The sequence below is a fragment of the Mycetomoellerius zeteki genome, unplaced genomic scaffold (assembly GCF_001594055.1).
Source record: "Mycetomoellerius zeteki isolate Tzet28-1 unplaced genomic scaffold, Tzet1.0 scaffold232, whole genome shotgun sequence".
NCBI classification, from domain to species: domain Eukaryota; kingdom Metazoa; phylum Arthropoda; class Insecta; order Hymenoptera; family Formicidae; genus Mycetomoellerius; species Mycetomoellerius zeteki.
The window spans coordinates 896,334-917,053 of NW_017257208.1; the positions used below are offsets into that span (position 1 = coordinate 896,334).

At 27.9% G+C, this 20,720-nt stretch overlaps 2 protein-coding genes across 8 annotated transcripts in view; both read right to left on the reverse strand.

Moving 5' to 3' along the window:
* Positions 1–2,585: 2,585 nt before the first annotated feature.
* LOC108723366 (acyl-CoA Delta(11) desaturase) lies at positions 2,586–6,486 on the reverse strand. 3 transcript variants are annotated; one of them, XM_018449072.1, is made up of 6 exons: positions 6,431–6,486; positions 5,730–5,917; positions 5,190–5,320; positions 4,054–4,259; positions 3,467–3,652; positions 2,635–2,944 (listed from the first exon to the last, which is right to left on the reverse strand). In XM_018449072.1, exons 2-6 carry the CDS (start codon positions 5,902–5,904, stop codon positions 2,635–2,637), a joined length of 1,008 nt encoding a protein of 335 aa, XP_018304574.1. In that variant the 5' UTR covers positions 5,905–5,917; positions 6,431–6,486. The 3 variants fall into 3 exon arrangements, with proteins under 3 accessions (XP_018304575.1, XP_018304574.1, XP_018304573.1); XM_018449071.1 differs by having other exon boundaries at positions 5,730–5,935; positions 6,431–6,472; XM_018449073.1 differs by lacking the exon at positions 6,431–6,486 and having other exon boundaries at positions 2,586–2,944; positions 5,730–5,904.
* A 3,322-nt stretch (positions 6,487–9,808) lies between these two features.
* LOC108723404 (acyl-CoA Delta(11) desaturase) overlaps positions 9,809–20,720 on the reverse strand; it is a 25,812-nt gene continuing 14,900 nt past the window's right edge. For 4 of the 5 annotated variants that reach the window (XM_018449157.1, XM_018449159.1, XM_018449158.1 and 1 more), the window contains exons 2-6: positions 17,782–18,262; positions 15,398–15,528; positions 12,700–12,905; positions 11,317–11,502; positions 9,809–11,128 (exon numbers count right to left, since the gene is read on the reverse strand). In XM_018449157.1, the coding sequence (XP_018304659.1) occupies positions 10,813–11,128; positions 11,317–11,502; positions 12,700–12,905; positions 15,398–15,528; positions 17,782–18,058 (1,116 nt within the window). In that variant the 5' untranslated portion in view covers positions 18,059–18,262 and the 3' untranslated portion in view covers positions 9,809–10,812. Of the gene's footprint in view, positions 11,129–11,316; positions 11,503–12,699; positions 12,906–15,397; positions 15,529–17,781; positions 18,263–19,996; positions 20,113–20,720 lie in introns of those variants that run through there. The other variant, XM_018449160.1, reaches the window with a different exon arrangement.

Genomic DNA, 20,720 nt, shown 5'->3' on the forward strand with positions numbered 1-20,720 from the left:
TTGTTTATTGTTACAGTTCTTAGCAATTATCTTTCTTTATTAGACAAATTTATCACGCATCAGATGTTTAATTCATAACAGATATGTATATACAAGGAACCGATTGTATATCAAAATTTAAATTGTATATTATAATATACACAATGTCTCAAAATTCGCGAATCAGAATACAGAATACCATAACAAAGAAGTTTTCAAAAAATTAAGTAAAAAAGTTATTTGTGAATTTTTATTTTAAGCAGTGGTTTTTTTAATAGCGAATTGTGCGCACTGGTGCATATTAAAGCCGTTGTACATTGATTTAATTTGAATATGAAAGTAAAATACAAATATTTCGAATTATAAAATACATATTTTATAATACAATTCTAAATCTAATAGTACAATAAAATGTATTGAGTATTTCAGGATTTAATCGATTATGTTTATGTATAACATATCTTTACGTTATATTTTGTGTACGACGGCTTTAATGTGTACTAGTGCGTACTGAGTGCGTCCAATTGAATTCGCTATAAGATATAAAAAATGGCCAATTATGGACTATGTTTAGACGGTCACTTGTTTATGAATCGTACGTGTAGTAGTATTAATAAGCGCACACTTCAGCGTTTAAACTAGGGCTCGCTTTATACGTTTAAACGAAAATACGTTTACACGTATAATTAGTATATCCGTTTATTAGAAACGTTTTTCCAAATATACGTGTAATTAACTATTATACGTTTAAACGAAAATACGTTTACACGTATAATTAGTATATCCGTTTATTAGAAACGTTTTTCCAAATATACGTGTAATTAACTATTATACGTTTAAACGAAAATACGTTTACACGTATAATTAGTATATCCGTTTATTAGAAACGTTTTTCCAAATATACGTGTAATTAACTATTATACGTTTAAACGAAAATACGTTTACACGTATAATTAGTATATCCGTTTATTAGAAACGTTTTTCCAAATATACGTGTAATTAACTATTATACGTTTAAACGAAAATACGTTTACACGTATCTTCGAAAAACGGAATAAAATTAGAGCCCTAGTTTAAACGTAATCCGTAATTGCCCATATTCAAATTTTTATTATTTTACAAACTATTGCTTAAAATAAAACTTTACAAATAAAATTTTTTACTGAATTTTTTGAAAACTTTTTTACTGTGATATTCCAATTCGCGAATTTCGAAACATCCCGTATATATATAATATATATAATTTTAAAAAAGCCGCTTTTTTCAAATTATTGGAAAAAACCGGAAAAATTGTTGTTTTTGCTATATAAAAGACATAATAACTAACTTCCCGGGAAAAAATGAAGAAGATTTCACTATATATATGTAGATCTCATTAGATCTAAAAAGAGATTTTAAGAGATCTTCATTTTGACCTGATCAAAGTAGATCGATGTAGATATACTTTGATCTATTAATATCCTAATACATTTATCTCATTATATAATATATTTTTAAGCTTTAAAATGCGTGGTTGAAAATCTCTGAGATTTTTTTCCGTCAAGACTTAACTTTTCGTAAAATGCGACAAAATTGCAATTGTGCCTTACTGCCTTATACCTTTGGCCAAGATTGTAGATCTATTTTGATATTATTATATCAATGTAGATCTCTGTAGATATGTATGTCAATTTTTATCAGATTGCACTTATACATATATATTTTCTTTGATATTATTATATCTCTGTAGATCTAATATTTATTACATTTAGTTTCATTGTACAAAGTTAAATATTTATATATATCAATATATTCTCGTAGATCTACAATATGCTTTCTTTATATTCAAAATATAGCATTTTATTTATATCGCAGATTATCTATTTAGATCTTAATGGATATAACATCATTCATGTGAGGCCAAGCTAGATTTCTGAAGATCTGATTATATCTAGAAACTAAATCTCATCAGATACAATTTGATCTTATTTGATCTAATTTGATCCACACATATATAATGAAATCTTCTCCATTTTTTTCCCGGATTCTAAATTCCTTTATAAAATTAATGCGATCTATGAAACTATATAGCATTATTTTTATTAAAATTTTTTAGTTATCCTTCTATTTTTATAGCAAAACCTAATCTAACCTTCTTTTAGTACATGGCAAAGTTTAAGTAGACAGATTTTTAACTCTAGTTTGTCGCATTCCGATCTAATGAACTCCTGAAGTGTCTCTTTGTGTAGTTTATTTTTTTTCAAATATTTTGTTACGAATTTAGTTTAAATCCAAATTATTTTCTAGACCTACTATTATCATATAAACATGATGTTTGGATTCTATATTTTTAATTCTTACATTAACGGTGCAGTAGTGTATATTGTATATTGAATACATTATGCGACCTCAATCTTTTATGCAATTTCAAAATTTCTGTTAACTTATCCCGCTGTGTACTCTATACGCAATTATTTTCTTTATGGAAAGAACCGCAAACGTGGTAGGTTTTACGAGAATACGTGAATTTTTCCAAAATGAATTTTTTTACCCTTGGGAAAAAAATCGAAAAAATCTGCTGAAAAATTGAAAAAATTGGGTTTTTTCCGATCCTTTAAAATTATAATAATATATTAAATTACATACATTAATTTATTTTCTTGTAAATTTATTTTTCTAATGACGATATATCAGCTTCTCCCTATAAGCGACTTCTTCTGCATTCTGTTTCACTTCCGCCAAAGCTTCATCCATTGTCATCTCCGATGAGGCCACTTTGTAAAGAGCTTCCCGCACATCATCGCAGGTAGCAGTCTTCAGCTGATTGATAAGACCGAGTTCGCGCCATATTTTGATGGTAAACGTGATGAATCCTCTTTCATAAGAACCGAATTCATCGTTTTTCCAATCCCATGGTAACATATAATGATAATTCATCCAGTAAGACTTCGACAGGAAAAAGACAGAATTGTCGTCGACCGGAAACCTAAAACAATACCACAAGTTAGATTATTGAAAACAAACTCAATAGACATAATACAAAGATTACGTTATTATATGTATGAAGAAGATACAATACACCGTTAAAAGAAGAAAGAAAAACAGTTATGTATCAAAGTCTAATTAATACGAGAATTTTTTAATACTTAATATAAAATTCTAAGCTTAATAATAACAATAGAATTTTATTAATACTTTAAGTTAAGAAGTATATAATTGAAAATTACTATACATTTTTCAAACTTTTATTATGTAACAATTTTATTTCATCTAGAGAATTAAGAATGATTTAAGCTTAGAAAGAAAGGAAGTATTTTTTTTTATTTGTGTAGTCTTTTAGAGTTTATGATAAAATATTCTCAAAAATCTTCAAACTCCGTTAAGTTCTATTTATAATGTATATCATCCTCATCTATGAGAATAATTTAAAAGAACGGTACCATAATTCTTCGGTAGCTCGAAGAATAACTTATAGAAAAGCGAAAAAGTATCAAAAATAGATATTAACTTATCCCCTTTTTTCAGGCCCCAAACCAGCAAGGCGCTGTTCACTAGCCAAGAAATATTTGTTGTTATTAATAATCGCGCTGCGCCAATAATCAAAAACGAATTTGTATATGATTCATCCCAATATACTACAGCTGCGTGGATAGGCAACAAAAATCCAAGCACGATGAAGAGTATCCAGTAGAACCTACGTAATGTACATTATTTTAATTATTTTATATATTGTTTTATATTATTATGATTATTTTTGTATATTAGGATTAGAGAAAGTTAGAATAACTTATTACACATTCTGGAATAGAATTTCCTCAAGTATCAAATAAAAATAAAATAAAAATAGGAAATACGATTAATGAAGTTAATAAAAAAATGTATATAATATATTAGAGAGTCGAATAAGTAAAAAGATAAAAAAGTATAAGCAAAAAAAAAATTAAAAAATAAGTATATTGATAAAGTAGGTAATAATAGTAAATTAGGAAAAAACCCGTTTTTTAATAATTTTTCATATATAGAAAGAGTTGAATTTCACAAGAAAAAAATAAGATATTTTTTTATGTTTAAACTATAATAATTAACGAGACATACTTTCGTTGTGTCCAAATGTATCCGTCCATGTCTACATCGCGCATATCAATGTCTCTCGCGTATGTTTTTAAATCAGAAGGTGCTGACAAGAGATTACTGACCACGTGAGAATAAAAGAAGCCTCTCTTATGGTTGTACGGATCTCTTTCGGTACCGTAATACTTATGGTGCATCCTATGCCAAAATACCCAGTTGTATATCGAACCCTAAGTACAGAACAAAGTTAAATATGGTAATTTTTATAATTTACATTTTTATTTTTTATAACTGCGTATTTCTAGATTGGCATTGATTTTGCAATTATCATATAATTGCAAAATTAATTGCAAAGTTAATTAACATATCCGCTATCACGTATTATACAATATCCCGAGTATGATGACAAATATGACTTAGATCTTTACAGTAAAGCAATGTTATGCAATGTACAAGTGATAATAATACACTGAGAGAAAAAAATATGTCAGTAACTACTAAACTAAAAGTATAGATAAATAGCACCTCAGTAATATAAAAATGGTTGCAGGGAAAAAGGTCCCATAATTAATTGAAATACAGAAATATTATTGGAGTAATCGAACAATATATTTGGCACGACTATGGGCGAATAGTTTGGCATTAAACTATATTTTTATAGTTACTAGTACTACACTCAGAATCGTGCTGCAACTATAAAAGTATAGATAAATAGCACCTCAGGTTTCCATAATTAGTTGTGGGAAGAAAAATACCTTAGTTAATGGAAATGCAGAAGTATTGGTGAATACAACAACCAAATAATAGTTATTAGTACTACACTAATATTATTTTATATTAAATAAAATTACTAAAAATTTTACAAATTTTTCGAAATTGCATTTGTCAAAAGAATGATGTGGCGACACAGTCATACAAAAATGTTCAATATACTAAGGATATAGATAATGTATAGACGGACTTAATAACCATGAAAATATAAAAAAAAATTAAAAGTAACATACTATTATGAAACGGGAATTCATTTAATTCTAAATTTTATCTTATTACTATAAACATAATTGTATTTTGATTAATCAACATACTTATTCATATTTATTAAACTATTTAAATACTTGAATAATATTAAATATTTAATATTACATAAATCTTTTACTTACCACGCCTGCGAAAGTGTGTGCAAGCATTATGAAGAATCTGATTCGTGATGTGGCAAAAAATGTTTGATGTGCATATAATCTGTGAGCTCCCGCCGTCAGTCCTATGGAACTAGTTGTGACCAGAAATAAAACTAAAATCATCAAAACAGGAGACCATTAGTTAAATGACTATCAAAAAGAAAATGATAAACATATTATTACAAAGACCGATATTCCACAGTTAGTCCTTATTCCAAGATTATCTTAAATAATGTTTTAAAATGTTATGCGGCTTTAGTTTATAACATCTTAAGAAAAATTATGAATATCAGCTAAAAATGCATTGGCAGATGATTTTATTTATGGAAAATGCATATTTAAAATTTATATTTCACGGGATACTTGATGGCAATTGCAATTTAATGTAAACATTCTTTTGCAAAAGAAAATTCTTATTTTTGTCTCTATTACAAAATGAGCTAATCACACAATAAACAATTTATTAATTCTATGTCTATCATTTGTTGTTTGTAGTTCTACGTAATGATTTACGATACTTACAGTAGAATACTGTTAGCCATTTCGCTTTGAAAAATAAAAAGTATAACCCAGCAAGTCCAAAAACGTGGAGATAAATATAAAACAGAACGGCAGTCCACTTCATGGAACGTTTCTTTATTTCATCATTGCTTTTACTAACGCTGTTGCTATTATTCTGTTCCATAGTTTCCTTCATGTCGATATTATGACTATGATATATAAAAAATCTAAAATTAATATCAATACTTTTACAAAGAATCAGTTGTTGTGGGATAGCAGAAAAAATATAATTGATAATTATAATATCTTGTTAAAAGATATTACAACAGCAAAAAATTGGATAAGATTAATTAATTACAACAATAATCAGAAAATTAGGACTTCATAAAAATGCAAAACATTTTAAATAATTTTATTTCCAATATAACGGCAAGTTATAAATTAATTTAAAGTTATATAATCGTTATAGTTATAGAGTTATAGTTATTTATAGTTAATTTATATAATTTAGTTATATAATATATTTAGAAATTAATGCAGCGATTTAGAAACTAATATCTGAAGAAACGATAGATATTGTTGGACTTTTTTGGGGGGATTAAAGAACGAGAAAAAAGGAAGAAAAGTTAAAAGAAAAATATAAATTAATGGAAAGAAATATACAAGAAGCATCAACATATATTCCTTTATCTGAAAGATAGATGTATCTCTATATTACTTACTTTTAGAAACAATGTCGCACTGAAACGCGCTTCTGAAAGATCAGAAAAGAACTACACAGATTACCTTTACGACCCTATTCAGAATTTCATTACCAACACAAATAAGTTGCTTTTTCCTCGTCATTTCCTGTATGTTGAACTTCGATGAGTCTATTAATTGCGCATACGTATAACACGTGAATGATGAGGATCCTAAAGCCATCTGTATTACCGACTAAATCGTAACTTTTGTATAAGATTCGAAAATCCTTTTCCAGGATTGAAGTACACATTAATACGTGTTTGTGAGGTGGAGTTTATGTCGAGAACGATAAAAAATTTTTCTTAAAATTTTTTTCAATTTCGAAATTTTTTGTCGTTCTCAGCATAAATTCCACCTCACAAACACGTATTAATGTGTATACTTTAATCCTGGAAAAGGATTTTCGAATCTATGAAAGAGAAAAAAGTATTTGTTATACAAAAATTATGATAAATACGTATTACGATAAATACGTATCACGCTACGAGGCTGTATATACCTTCCTATTATCATTACAAAAATTTCTTGTTTCTCACTTTTTATGCATTTTTTCATGCATCGCGAAATATTATATGTTTCATATTATTCAGATCGACAAACATATTCGTAAAACATAGATTAGATATGTCTAGAGGATTTACATGTCTTTTAAAAATACGACCTCGGTTAATAATAAATTTTAATTAAATTAAACATTATAAGTTAATTGAAAGCAGCTTATGTTTTGCTGTTCATATATTACAGTCTGATACTCATGCTATCTTACAAGAAAAACTGTTTTCTTACTTCAGTGCTTCATTTATTGTTATCATTTAAAAAGCTACAAGTCTACATCTACCATTGAGATTTCCCATTAGAAGTTATTCGTTTAGGCCAGTGCGCAACCCGCTGTACGCCAATTAATTTTCTGCGGCTAATCGGCTCAAATACAGCTGAAAATACAAAATTATATCTTCTGTTTTATGTAAATTATTAAAATAATAAGATTATGTGTACAGATTATGTTTACAATTTCACTTGTAATATAAATATTTAAAAATTCTTTAAGAATTTATATTTGAAAATGTAGCTTCTATTTTATAAGTAAATGACATATTTGTTAAATATATGATTTTTATAAATTATCTTAAATTTTTCATTTCCTTATTGATGAGATAAAATTCCAAGTTAATATCATTCTGATAACTATTTCTACACAGTCAAATTAAAGCACTGGAATAAATATAGACAAATAAAAAAATTAATCTTAATATCAATAAAGAAATTATAATTATAATTATAAATTAATTAAAATTATAATTGTAAATATTAATTGTCAATATAGGTGGTCAAAATTTAAAAACAAGAAAAATAAAGCATCTATCACGAGCGCTCGATGTCTTATAGCAAAACTTCTTTCGAAGTCATTACTTAAAATTACATTAAATAAAATAAAATAGACGGTTCGATCTACTATATTGGGTCATCATCAGTATATAACTATAAATAACGCAGAATAATATACAATTAAAGGTTGAGTTTTTTCTCCTTCGTTACATGTCCATATATTTAAATCAATTCGTTCGCTTTCTTATTTTACTTCAGTCCGGTGTGTATTTTCAATACAATTTTCATGTTCCACGATGTTATTTAATTGTTGTACTCGACCACATAATTTCCAGATTCTAATGGTAATTCATGCTAGTTAGCTCGTGGTAGATGCCCTTTATTTCTCTTGTTTTTATAATTGTAAATTATTGTAAGAAATTATATATAGTTTCAATTATAAATAATTTTCTTTTTGATATTATGATAAAAAAATTTCTTATTTGTTTATTTTATATACACATTGTAATAACATACAGGTTTTTTGTCTACATTTAAAAAAAATGGCTCTTCGTTTAAAAAAAGTTGCACATCATTGGGTTAGGCCATTTTTATGAATATTCATTTTAACATTGAGCAATCAAAAACCTACACTGTTAGAAATGTTGCTACGAGCTTTCTTTACATGTAAATGAAGCTCATGGTTATGAATGAAATTAAAAGTAATGAATGATTTAACTGAAAATTAAGTTACAATAGTTAAATGTAATGAACATGTACATTAAATTTCATAAATTTTCATGAAAAATACATTAAATTTCATGTACATGTACACAAATATACTTTTCAGTTATAAATACATTAAATTTAATATAATGCCATGAAATATTAAGTTCAAGTTGTGTAAATTAAAAGTATATTAAATTTCATGAAATTTTTAACAGTACAATGTATATGCAGAATACTATTATGCTGCGAATGCACTTTACACTTTGTTTGTGATTAAAATAAATTTCCATTGTCAATTAAAAGACGATGCTTTCTTTATTTGCATTTTCTTTCAGATTAATCATGCATGTGTATGTGTACAGAGATACAAATATAATTATATAAATTATTGTAACTGTGTTAACGCTTTCGATTAGATTGTGATTAAAATTTTTATTTTTCTATTAAAGTTGTACGTCTTAAATATTACTTTTTAAAAAAATTATGCAATTAGAAAATATATTGAGGCAATTGTTTGCGAATATAATAATTTTAATTATATCTTATATTTTTTTTTGATTGGTTATATTTAAGTCCTTTATTATTTAATTAAATGTATTGAAATTTATAACAAGTTTAATTGTTGCACGCAATAACACGAATGATTATTGTAATATATTTATTTATGAACATCATTTATATACTTACTTACATAAGTAAGTATATAATAAGATTCTTATTATCCCATAATTATTTATATATCATAAATTACAATTTTTTATATATTTTAATCTTGAACATATTTTAAAAGATTTCGTTAGATAATTTTTGAACTGCAACTTGCATAGAAAATTTCCGTAAATTTTTTGTTAATATTTCATATTAAATATCAAACACATTTAACACACTATTTAGCATATACATATAGAGGTTTGTCTGCAAATAATATAGGAACTATTAGAAAGAATATATATACTAATAAAAGGCATCATAAATGTTACCATTTACAATCTATTTAATCTAATTGGTCTAAATAACATTTCGAGATACCAAAGTATATATACATATATATAAAACTTGAAACTAAGCGTAACTATAGTATATGTAAAATTATAAGAAAAGATATATATTATTAAAACATGAAATAATTTTTTATTTTAAAAATAAATTATATTAAAATTATATAAATGAATTATATCAATATTACTGTATCCTGATATGTATTTCACGAAATATTAACAAAAATTTGGTTTTGCACGAAACTCATAAAATACAAAAAAGATTTGTTGATAAAATTATCTTAATATATAGCATGTGATTATTTTATTCTCATCTTCGATTTTAGTCAAATGATTATTAGCGTTTTATAGAATGATTATAAGACTACAAGATGGCAATAAAAAATTTTGGTGTTTGCAACTTCATTTCATCCATATATACAAAAGATGATGTGATCTCGGAAAATAAAATCTCAAAAATTACTTTTGACTATCGAAAACATATTTGACTATCTAAACATAACGCGACACCTAAACTAACCAAACTTTGTTGGTAAAGAAGACGCACGAAATGTTGTCTACAATATAAATTAGGAACTCATAAGATATATTTTTGCCACTCAAAATTTAAATGCCAGCTTAGCCTCAATCTCCCCCTATATACATTTATTATAGAACATACTAATTTAATAAGATTCCCATTTAGATTGTTGTACTTTTCGTCATTCATGTTAAATAAAATAGAAATTTTTATAATGCCGCTATACGATTATACATATAATACCTATAAATAACGATTACGTACAATTATACGAAAAATAATAGTACGTATTATATTAAATAGTGACTTTCCTTATATCAAACAATGGATCCTCGATTATGCGAAGTTGTATATTATCGTTTCTTTACCATTCTACACTGTCACGGTAAATATTATATTTACTATTATCTTACTGCAATAATTAATGCTGACAAATCCCGTAAGTATAAAAATAAATAAACGACCAAAATATATGTATATTAATTCTACAATAAATTTTATGACGAATTCATGTCATAAATAAAATAGTTTATTTATTAATTGTTGACTATAATCGCCAACTGTACTTTACCGACTATCAATTAAAATATCTCTTTAATTCGATAATTATTACATTAAACATTTCCCAATGGTATATACTGTATACGAACATTTTCCAATGGTGTATACTGTATATAATCTAAAGTTATACAGAATCTTAAATCTCTATATTACTTTAAATCAAATCTCTACGAAAGACTTTACATGGTCCACGTATGACATATTAGGAAATGCTTCTCCTCAACATATTTTTTCGAGTTTTTCAGTCTCACAGCTCGTGATTGTCCATGACATCTAATTCCTCTAGATCTTCTTTCAAGATGTCGACATCACCGTAACCCCAGACGTGACTTCCATCGCCACATCGGTGTGCTCTACGACGGATCATACTTGGTGAGACGTACTTCCGATCGTAGGCCCACCCGATCCATGCAAATGCATCAATGAAGGCGGTACTAAGATTGAATGGGTACTCGCCTAGCTCACCGGTCTTATAATCCCATGGGAATACATGATGATAGTTGTGATATCCCTCACCAAGCGCCGCGATTGATACCGCAATGTTCTCCACTGGCGAAATGTTTCTATAAGCAAATAATCACATTCTGTTTCAAAAAGATATTTAGACTAGAGAGAGAGAGAGAGAGAGAGAGAGAGAGAGAGAGAGAGAGAGAGAATATCATGTGAAAAATTCATCGAATTAAAAAAAGTTGCTTATTTTCAATTATCCCATCAGCGACAATTTTCGATACATTTGTGATTTAATACGTACTTATCGTAAGGTTTCTGCCCCCACATGTGTGCCACGCTATTGACAGAGAAGGCTATGTTTAAATTGATGCAGAAGCGAAAATTGAAGTTCACCCAAAACGATATCCATAGCGACTCCGACCAGAAGTAACAAGGAATTCCCACCGGAAGTGCGATGGTTAGAAGTGCAAATAGAGGTATATATAACCTATATGGATAAATTGATATAAAATTAATTATGTCACAAAAGATGATACACAAATTTCTGAACAATATAATATAATAATAAAGATGTTTTTGATATATATTCTATTTTACTTATATATTAGTTAGTTTACTTCTTTTTATAATGTTAACAGGAAACATTCTCAGTATGTACATGTCAATTTTGATAAAATCTCCATTATAAAAATACTTGCAAAATAATAAATAAAGATATCCATTTTATTGACAATATTTAATTATCAATATTTTTAATAGGAAAAATTAAAATTTTCATGAAAAACTAAAAATCGAAAAAATATGAAAAAATTACACTTTCCAACATTATTTTGCAACTTCTTGTGACTAATCATTTTCAATTTATTTTTGCCTGCTAAGCACGAATTTACTGCTCAAATTTGGCTTAAATCACGTCACAATTCTGAAGAGAATGATGCTAAAATGGAAAAAAATGATTTTGTAGATTTTAAGTTGTAACACTAACAGCAAATTTTTTTATTTTATTTTATTAATGCTTTGCCGAAGTATCAGTTTTAGCTTTAAAATGCATTTTACTTCATTTAGTATGATTTTCCATTTTCGAAATATTGCGATTTAAAAATAGTTCTTTTCATATAATAAATTATAATCTTCCTGCCATATTGTACCTTGTCAATTTCCTATTACTTCTTTATTTAATATGATTTGATTAAAAAAGTGTTTTAAATGGTTATATCTCGAAAATGAAGAATCATACTGACATAAAATAAGACGCATTTTAAAGCTAAAAATTACTACTCTCTCTCTTTAATTAAGAAAATTTGTGTTGCCGGTGCTACAACGTCTAAAAAATCTTTAAAATCTTTAAGTTTTTGACTTCCCCTCAACACCATTTTTTTTTTTAAATTGTAACATGATAACTAAATTTGGACAACAGATTCAGTAAGCAAAAATATTTCAAAAACTATTCACACATGCAAAGTGGTATTTGATAGCGTATTTTAACATGCTTTTTTTTTTAACAATTTTCAGTTTTCTATAAACATTTCAATTTTTCCTAAATACCGATGAAATGAATATCGTGACTCATCATTTTGCAAGTACTTTCAGTAATAAAAGTTTCACTAAAATCGACGTGTATATATTGGATAATGTTCCTTGTAAGAAAAAACGAATGACGTAACGAATACTATAAGTCTTTTGCCTTTTTTGCCACATAACTATGGGATCCGCTTCTAGATCGCTCACATCGACTGCTTTGCGTTTGGCGACGACATCAGGATGGGGTGTTGTAAAAAGCCATCCTACATGAGCGAAAAAGAAACCTCTTCTCGCATCATGCGGATCTGCATCAGTTTCACTATATTTGTGATGTACCCTATGGTCCAACGCCCATGTATACACATCTTTCTGCACAAAAAGAATATTATTAAGACCTTGATAAAAATCATTAATTTATTTTTTAAATATATGTATATATAGAGGTGTCCCTGAAATTCGCGAATTAAAATACGATAAAGAAAACCGAGGCCGGTTGTCGTACAGGGTTGATTGTCAAAAAGCTTATAACTCAATCAGTACATGGCAGAAAAATTTTTTTTACTATAGATTAATATAACATTAATTTGTTGTGTAAAATGGTCTGCACCAAAAGCATTGTACATATTGTTTACAACGACTTTTAAGAAAACCAAGTTGAGATGAGTAAATTTTTTTTATCACCTATTTTGTTGTCCGACAAGACTTTGGCATTATTAATTTCGATATCCCTATATCATAGAAAATGTCTTAAAAAATTTTTGTCTCCTCTACAAAAGTTTTCAAAAAAATAAGCTATAGAAATATTTGCCACTTGTCGTTCTAAGTAGTAGTTTTTGAGATAAATGTTAAAAATAGGCCAATTATAGATTACACTATTCAACAAAAAAATGACTTTTTCTTGAGTACTAAAACAAGACTAATCATATGTTTTATAGTTTTTTGTTGATGCTAAATATAAATCCGTTTTCCAAATTGCTCCATCGTGTTACAATTTTCAAGAATTTGCAATTAAAATTACAAAAAGGTCTATATTTTTCACGCATTTTGTTGTATTATAACTACAATATGTATTGCAGAAATTTTATTGCAATTAAAATTCATTATTAAAGCATATCTTATGATAACAGAAATTACTGAAAATAGAGTAAACCTAAGATAAAATTTAACCTTTGGAGAACCAGAGGCCCCTTTAGGGACTCGACAGTGGCGTCACATCTTTTTCGCCACTCAACCCCATGACATTGTTGAAAAAGTTCTAGTCTATTAAAAACATCCGGTCCTCAGAAAGTTAACATTTTAATTATATACCAACTCACAAATAGATGGTAGTTTAACCGTAATCTATAATTGGTCAGCTTTTAACTCTTATGTCTCGAAAACTACTGCTCGGAATGACAAATAACAACTATTTTTATAACTTATTTTTTCGAGAACTTTTTTATTGTAGTATTTTAATTCGCAAATTTCGGAACATCCTGTATATATATTAACAGAGAGGCTAGCTTTGATGAACTTATACACTGGATATATATTATACATACACATATTTTTTTGGAACAAAATTTCGTAACGCTACTGTTAAAAAAAAAAATTAATAATTATATCATTCAATGGAGCAAAACTTGCAGCTTTAAGAATCTGTTTTTTTAAATTATGGATGATGATTTTTAACGCAGTTATGAGCAACCAAAGTCAAAATGCTTTTTTTATTTAATCCGCGGTAAGTCAGTAATAAAAAATTTTAAGAACATTTTCAAAAACAAATTTTTAGAAAAAACTTTAAACTTTTATATTAGAAAATCGAAAATTTTAGTAAGTCTTTTTTAGGCAAGTCTATAAAAATGAAAAGAAAATTTCGCATTTTGTCCAGCTTGTAGTTTTTTGTATGTAAAAAATTACCAAACTCAGAAATTGAAAATACATAATGATCTTTAAAAAATAGATTTTAAATTAAAAAAAAATTTTTTTAATTTAAATTTTGCTTATTTTTAACAAAGTTACAACTGCTTGAATTTTGTATTAATAAAGTTTGTAGCACTATAAACTTTTATTCTAACCCAATGTATATTTCGTAATTATTTAGGAACATTCTGTATGTACAAAGTGTAGCAATAATTTTATCACTAACAAATAGTTTTGAATCTATAAAGTTATCACTTCCGAAGGAAGTGTTCTGAAAGATAGTACAAAATAGTACGAAGGAAGTTATCATATGGCGATAATAATTTTTGTTGAGGTGAAGACGCTTCAGAGATAAGAAGATTTTCAATTTTATTTGTTTGCATAAGTTCGACATCTTTTTTTCTACAGTGATAAAGGATCAAAACTAGTTCAGAACTCATAACTCAGGATTATTGAACAAGATTGAAATAAAAAATAAAATGTCACATAAAACAAAAGTAAGTTTTATTTAATATAAAAAGCGCGCGCGCGTATTTTTTTATATTTCTTATTTTTAATTTTGTTCAATAATCCTGAGTCATGAATTTTGATTTTAATCTCTTCTATCAGTATTATTAAAAAAGAACATACCATAAACTCATTTTAAGGAATGAAGATAATCTTATATCTCCAGAGCATCTCTCTACTTACTTGAAAAAAATTATTATTGCCATATAATAATGTCCCCTTTGTACCGTAATTACCGTGCAACATTGATTACACAAATTTCCTTTGGACTTACATATTCGAAGAAATTTTAGGGACCATATTGCTCCCACTCTGTGTATATATAAATATAAGCTTTAATTCAAATAATATGTTTTGTGTGACAGCATTAATGACGCAATCACAATAGTAAAAGAGAATTCTTATTATTATTGTACAAAGATTATTATTATTACGTAAGAATTTAAACGCACCTGTCCTGTTATCGTGAAGAGGAAGACTAGAAATAGACGCAAGGGCCATTTTGCTTTATATGCCTTGTGCGACCATAATCTGTGAACGCCAGCCGTAATACCAAAGCCAGATGTATAAATGGTCACAAACGCTATAATTATAAAAAATATATCCATCAAAACATTCTCAAAAATATTAATGATATATATTTGGTTAAAGAGAAGCAGCAACATTAGAATATTTTACTATGCATTTGCTACATTAGATTTTAGGTTATTACTTATTTTTTTGAAAAGAAAAAAATTCTTTGTAAGTGATAATTTTGTAAAATAATTATTAATTCTATTTTCCATGTTTCTATGTTTGCTATCTTTTTGTTTATTTAAGTTTATTTTTATTTCAAATACTTATGTATCTATATTTTCTCGGTTTTTTAATAATTTAATTTTGTTAAGGCCGTTGAATCGACGGATAACTGAACAACAATCAAGCTATGTTGTATGAGACAATATATTTGGATCAAGTATAGCAACGTAATTAATTCTTAGAGAAATATAGACAAAATAAGTACGACTTGACGCGGGCGAACTTGAGAGAGAAGCGGGAGAGTGGAACATATCTCAAGCGTTCTTAAGATAATCTAAAAAAATAAGGTCTCTCGCTAGGTGGCAGCGTTGGAAGGTGCGCGCTGTCAATTAGGAACGTCCATCTCAACAAATTTTTGGTCTCTTACAAAAATAAATAATGTTAAAAGTTTAAGAAAAATAAAATAAATTATAAATTATACAAATTTTTATGAATAAATTAATTACATTAAAACGGCTGCTTTTTCTTTTATCGCGTTCCTTAGATGTAAGGAGATGTTAAGAGATGTATATTCGCCATATCGCGGAGCAATGTAACCACGAACACACATTGTAGAAATACGAGACGCAGTATCGTTATCGGGGCATATTCTTCCGTTTTACGAGATCCAACGCCAGTAAATTCGATATAAGTGTTGGCTTTAAACGTCAATCGAATGCAAACATGTGCATTTGCGTAACCCGTCTCATTATCAGGCTTTTCTTATAAGTGTTTTCATAATCGTAGCCTTGCGTGTTTCTATCTTGCCATTTATTTTCCACGGCCAATGCCGTGTGTGTGATTCAACTCCTACTATAAGTAAATTATACTCTGCTATGTATGACACAAATGTATTGCAAGCATTTCGACACTCGCATGATATGCATGCTATGATCACCTGGTGATATCAGGCCTTGCCGGTACAGCTGCGAAAGTTAGTATTAAACCAACTTTCGCAGCTATACCGATAAGCGATCTCGACTTATAAGAAAGTAACACGGTAACAAGAAATTATATAATTGTAAGAATTCAGAGAAAATATGCTAGAGGCTAAAAAACTTTATTATAATGTTTGCATTATTTATAACATAAAAAGTAATTATCATAATTATCTCTTGTTTCAACTATCAACACACTATTTCACAATTTAAAGTATGAGAAAAACTTGATAACACCTAAGACATTTATAAATTACCCCGGCAACATAATTTTGTTCGATTGCGTGCTCTCATCTATCCACATTGCACACGTCGTAAAATATGCTTAAAAAACGACAGATTCGTAGATAAGAAATAAATTGATGACCAATGCTCGGTACAGTCAAGCACGTTGCAACATTAGAATTACAATGCTGATATTATTGTGATTAACTCGCAAATAACGTGAAATTACCGTGCGACCTACATTCTTGCGCTATCGTAAATTAAATACTTCCAACGTACTCATATTTCAAGGATTGTTTTACAGTAACAAGGAACACAAGGTAATCGTAATATCAATTCATGCAATTAAGTACTTGAATTGTTATAGTTAAATTTTAAAAATAGAATTACAAAAAGTAAAAGTTGATTTTGGTGTATGTGTGCGTGTTAAGTTTAAATTATACTTTTGTTACAAAGATTAATCATACTGTAGAATTAAAGATGGAATGTAATAAATATTATATAATATTAGTTATTATTTATCTTGTATTATGATAAAAAACAATATTAGTCAAATTATAAACTCAAATGCTTTAATTAAATTGTAAAACCAAATAAGCATTCGCTGTGTATGCAGATTATATAAGTTTACCTCCGTCTACCTGATAAGCGATAACGAAACTATATTTGGTATCTCAAAGTATGAAAATGACTAATTCAAATGTATATTGTATTAAAGATTTGCAAAAGGATATTTATATCAAAGTTAAAAATATTGCACAGCGACATGTATAAAGAATAGGTTTTTTTTTTTTAATAAAAAGAGCATTAATATTTCTATTACAATGTTAAAATAAAAAATTGATACAATTGACGGTGGATTAAATATATGTGGGCTAAAAAAAATTTTGCCTTACCCCATAGCGAAGTAAGCAATTTTGCCTGCGTGAGTACCAAATACAGCCCGTAAAGACATCCGCCGTGTATGAAGAGTTGTGCACTAAGATCCAGCCACTTTATTCTCGGTACGTACTTAATCTCAGTCGACTCATCATTCTTCTGAGTCGTTGTGTTATGATTCTTCGTCGACTCATCGTTCGCCAACCGATTCCTTTTCAGCGTCATGTTACAATCCGTCTCTACCTTAGGACATATTGCCGTCGTTACCCTTTCCTCGTTCGGCGACATTCTCATCAAAGATGTATTCTGTTTGAACGTCTTGCAATCGTCTAAAAACACCTGGGGACCATATACCGACGATAGGTCCACCGTTGATCCTTCGGCACGCGAATCGATTCAGTTGCTACTTTGCATTTCAAGTAGTTTTTGAGAGATTCACCAGTACTCGTGATTTGATTTATTGATCGTGAGATTGTTGTACACAGTACATGTGTGAACCTAGACATGACAAACCGAAATTTTAGATTGTTTCATGTTGCAGGACAGTTTTCTTCTAAAACATGGACAAGATTACATGTCACTTAATATTTTTTTGAAATAATATTCCACATAAAGCAATTTCAAATTTATCAAAAGATCAACCTCAGGATTTTTAGAACATTCGTTCATTTCTTTCTTTTGACGATTCTATGTTATTTGAATACGAATATTCTGTGGAATAAAAGCGAGGAAGAATTTTATGTACATGTTCTAGGATATTACATATTGATCGCTGATAACCCCACTCAGTTTGCGTCATGATAAGATTATCTGTTTTTAGGTATTTTTTAAAATTTGTTGAAAAAGATCATTTACTCTATGATTATTTTATCCTTTATCATTTATTTTCAAGTGTGAAATTGTTAACTTCATTAAGTAATGCATTCATAACGCACACTCTCTAGTACAGATTAGCATATTCTATAACCATTAATTTTCAGTTATCGATGTTGAAACTAGATTACCTTAACATCACAGAACATCTGATATACTCTAGTATTGTTCTGATAATCAATTGGGAGAAAATCGATAAATATATCTTTAAAAGTGCAGAATTTATGTGAATTACGGCAAGGTTAATCTCGTTAACATGTTACGTAAATCTCAGCCTAGCATAACGGAGGAAACATTTTCCACACTGATTTAACAACGACAGGTGCAATCTGCAAAAATATTCTCGACCTAATATATGTCGAGCATTATAACGTGTTAGCATTTGCGAATAGTTTTACGATTAACATATTAGCAACATAAGTTTTATTAACCGAAAATACCAAAAATAGATACAGAAACAAATATAACGCTCTCATTGTCCGTACATGATATTGTTGTTTTTTAATTTCTAGAGCCCGATTAGGATTTAAATTTTGATTTTAAAAACAAATATTTCTCATAACTATTTAAAATTATTCAGATACTCATAACTATTTAAAATTATTCAGATAGACAATTTATATTACAAAATATTAAATACTTTAATTGCTATTCTAAAACAAAGTAATCGTGAAAAAAGATAAAGTTTCTAAATGAAAATTCTGCGAATTTATTCTTGGCATGCTAATTTGCAAGAGATGATAACAGTGCAGTAAAACACTTATCGTCAATGCGTTTCAAACGTAGTAAAGTTAAGAGGTTAAAACCTTTATACACTTCATAAACCAGACATATTGTTTTTTAAATTATTCAGAATTTTTGATAAAATTACTTTTGTCCTACTTTTTATACATTATTTCTGATAAAATCTTTAAAAATTATATAACATTTTTTTCATGTACTTTTAGTTCGCGATTAACTGCAGTGAGCATTTTACTAGAAGTATCTTTTCATGCACGAAGATCGTATAATCCCTTTTCCAAATAATTATAATCCCTTTATAAATAATTATCTCTAATTGTGCATTACACAAATACAGCATATAACAAATGTAAGTAATTAACAGTATTCCTATTATACCCATAACTGACTGCAATATATTTCAGGAAAAAACATATAAAAAGATATATTTCACCTTATATTGAGTAGAGCTCATTATTGCATTAGTAATTATGAATGAAAATTACTATTATCACTTATTTAAAATAATATAATTACGATTTATATCATAGTTACATTACGTACAATAGTATAATATACTGTTACTTTATTATTATACTATTAACAGTAGAGTATGTCTAATAATTTATCAAAACTTACAAGATATCAGATTTTTCCTAATATTATCAAGACATACCAGGAACAAATGATACGCGCAATATTTTCCGGTATTTTGGTAAAATATATATTAATAATTGGTTACTTTGAACGCCAATGTCAAATTTCGAGAATGACAAGAGAACTGACCTATCGACGACAGGCACCAACTCGAAAACAATTAAGCTGCGTTCGAGAGAGGGAATACACACCGAGTGTCTCCAAGTATCAGTCTGTCTTTGTTCACCAAAAGTTAAACAAAGATAAATTGATACCTGAAGCCATTCGGTGTGTATTCCCAAACGCAGCCTTAGTTACTCGTATGGAACAATGGACGTATGCATTATGCAATAACTTCATGCATGTGTCTATGCATTTTCTTACATTATTATGTTAGATTATTTTGTTACATTATTATGTATGTATGTATGTACATACGTACGCAGTTTTATTATCTAAGATTAGACACAGTATTGGATAATATATTGCAATACTATAATATGTTGCAACACTGAATGTATAATATATTCTTCTAATTACTTTAATAAATAAGTAATAATAAAGAATAATAAAGAATATATATAATATATTTATAGTTTTAAAAAAACCACTTTTTTCAAATTGATGGAAAAAAACTGGAAAAATTTCGGTTTTTTTCCGAAAAGTTGGTTTTTTTTGGAAAAATTGCTGTTTTTGCTATGTAAAAGACATAGGCCCGTATTCAGAA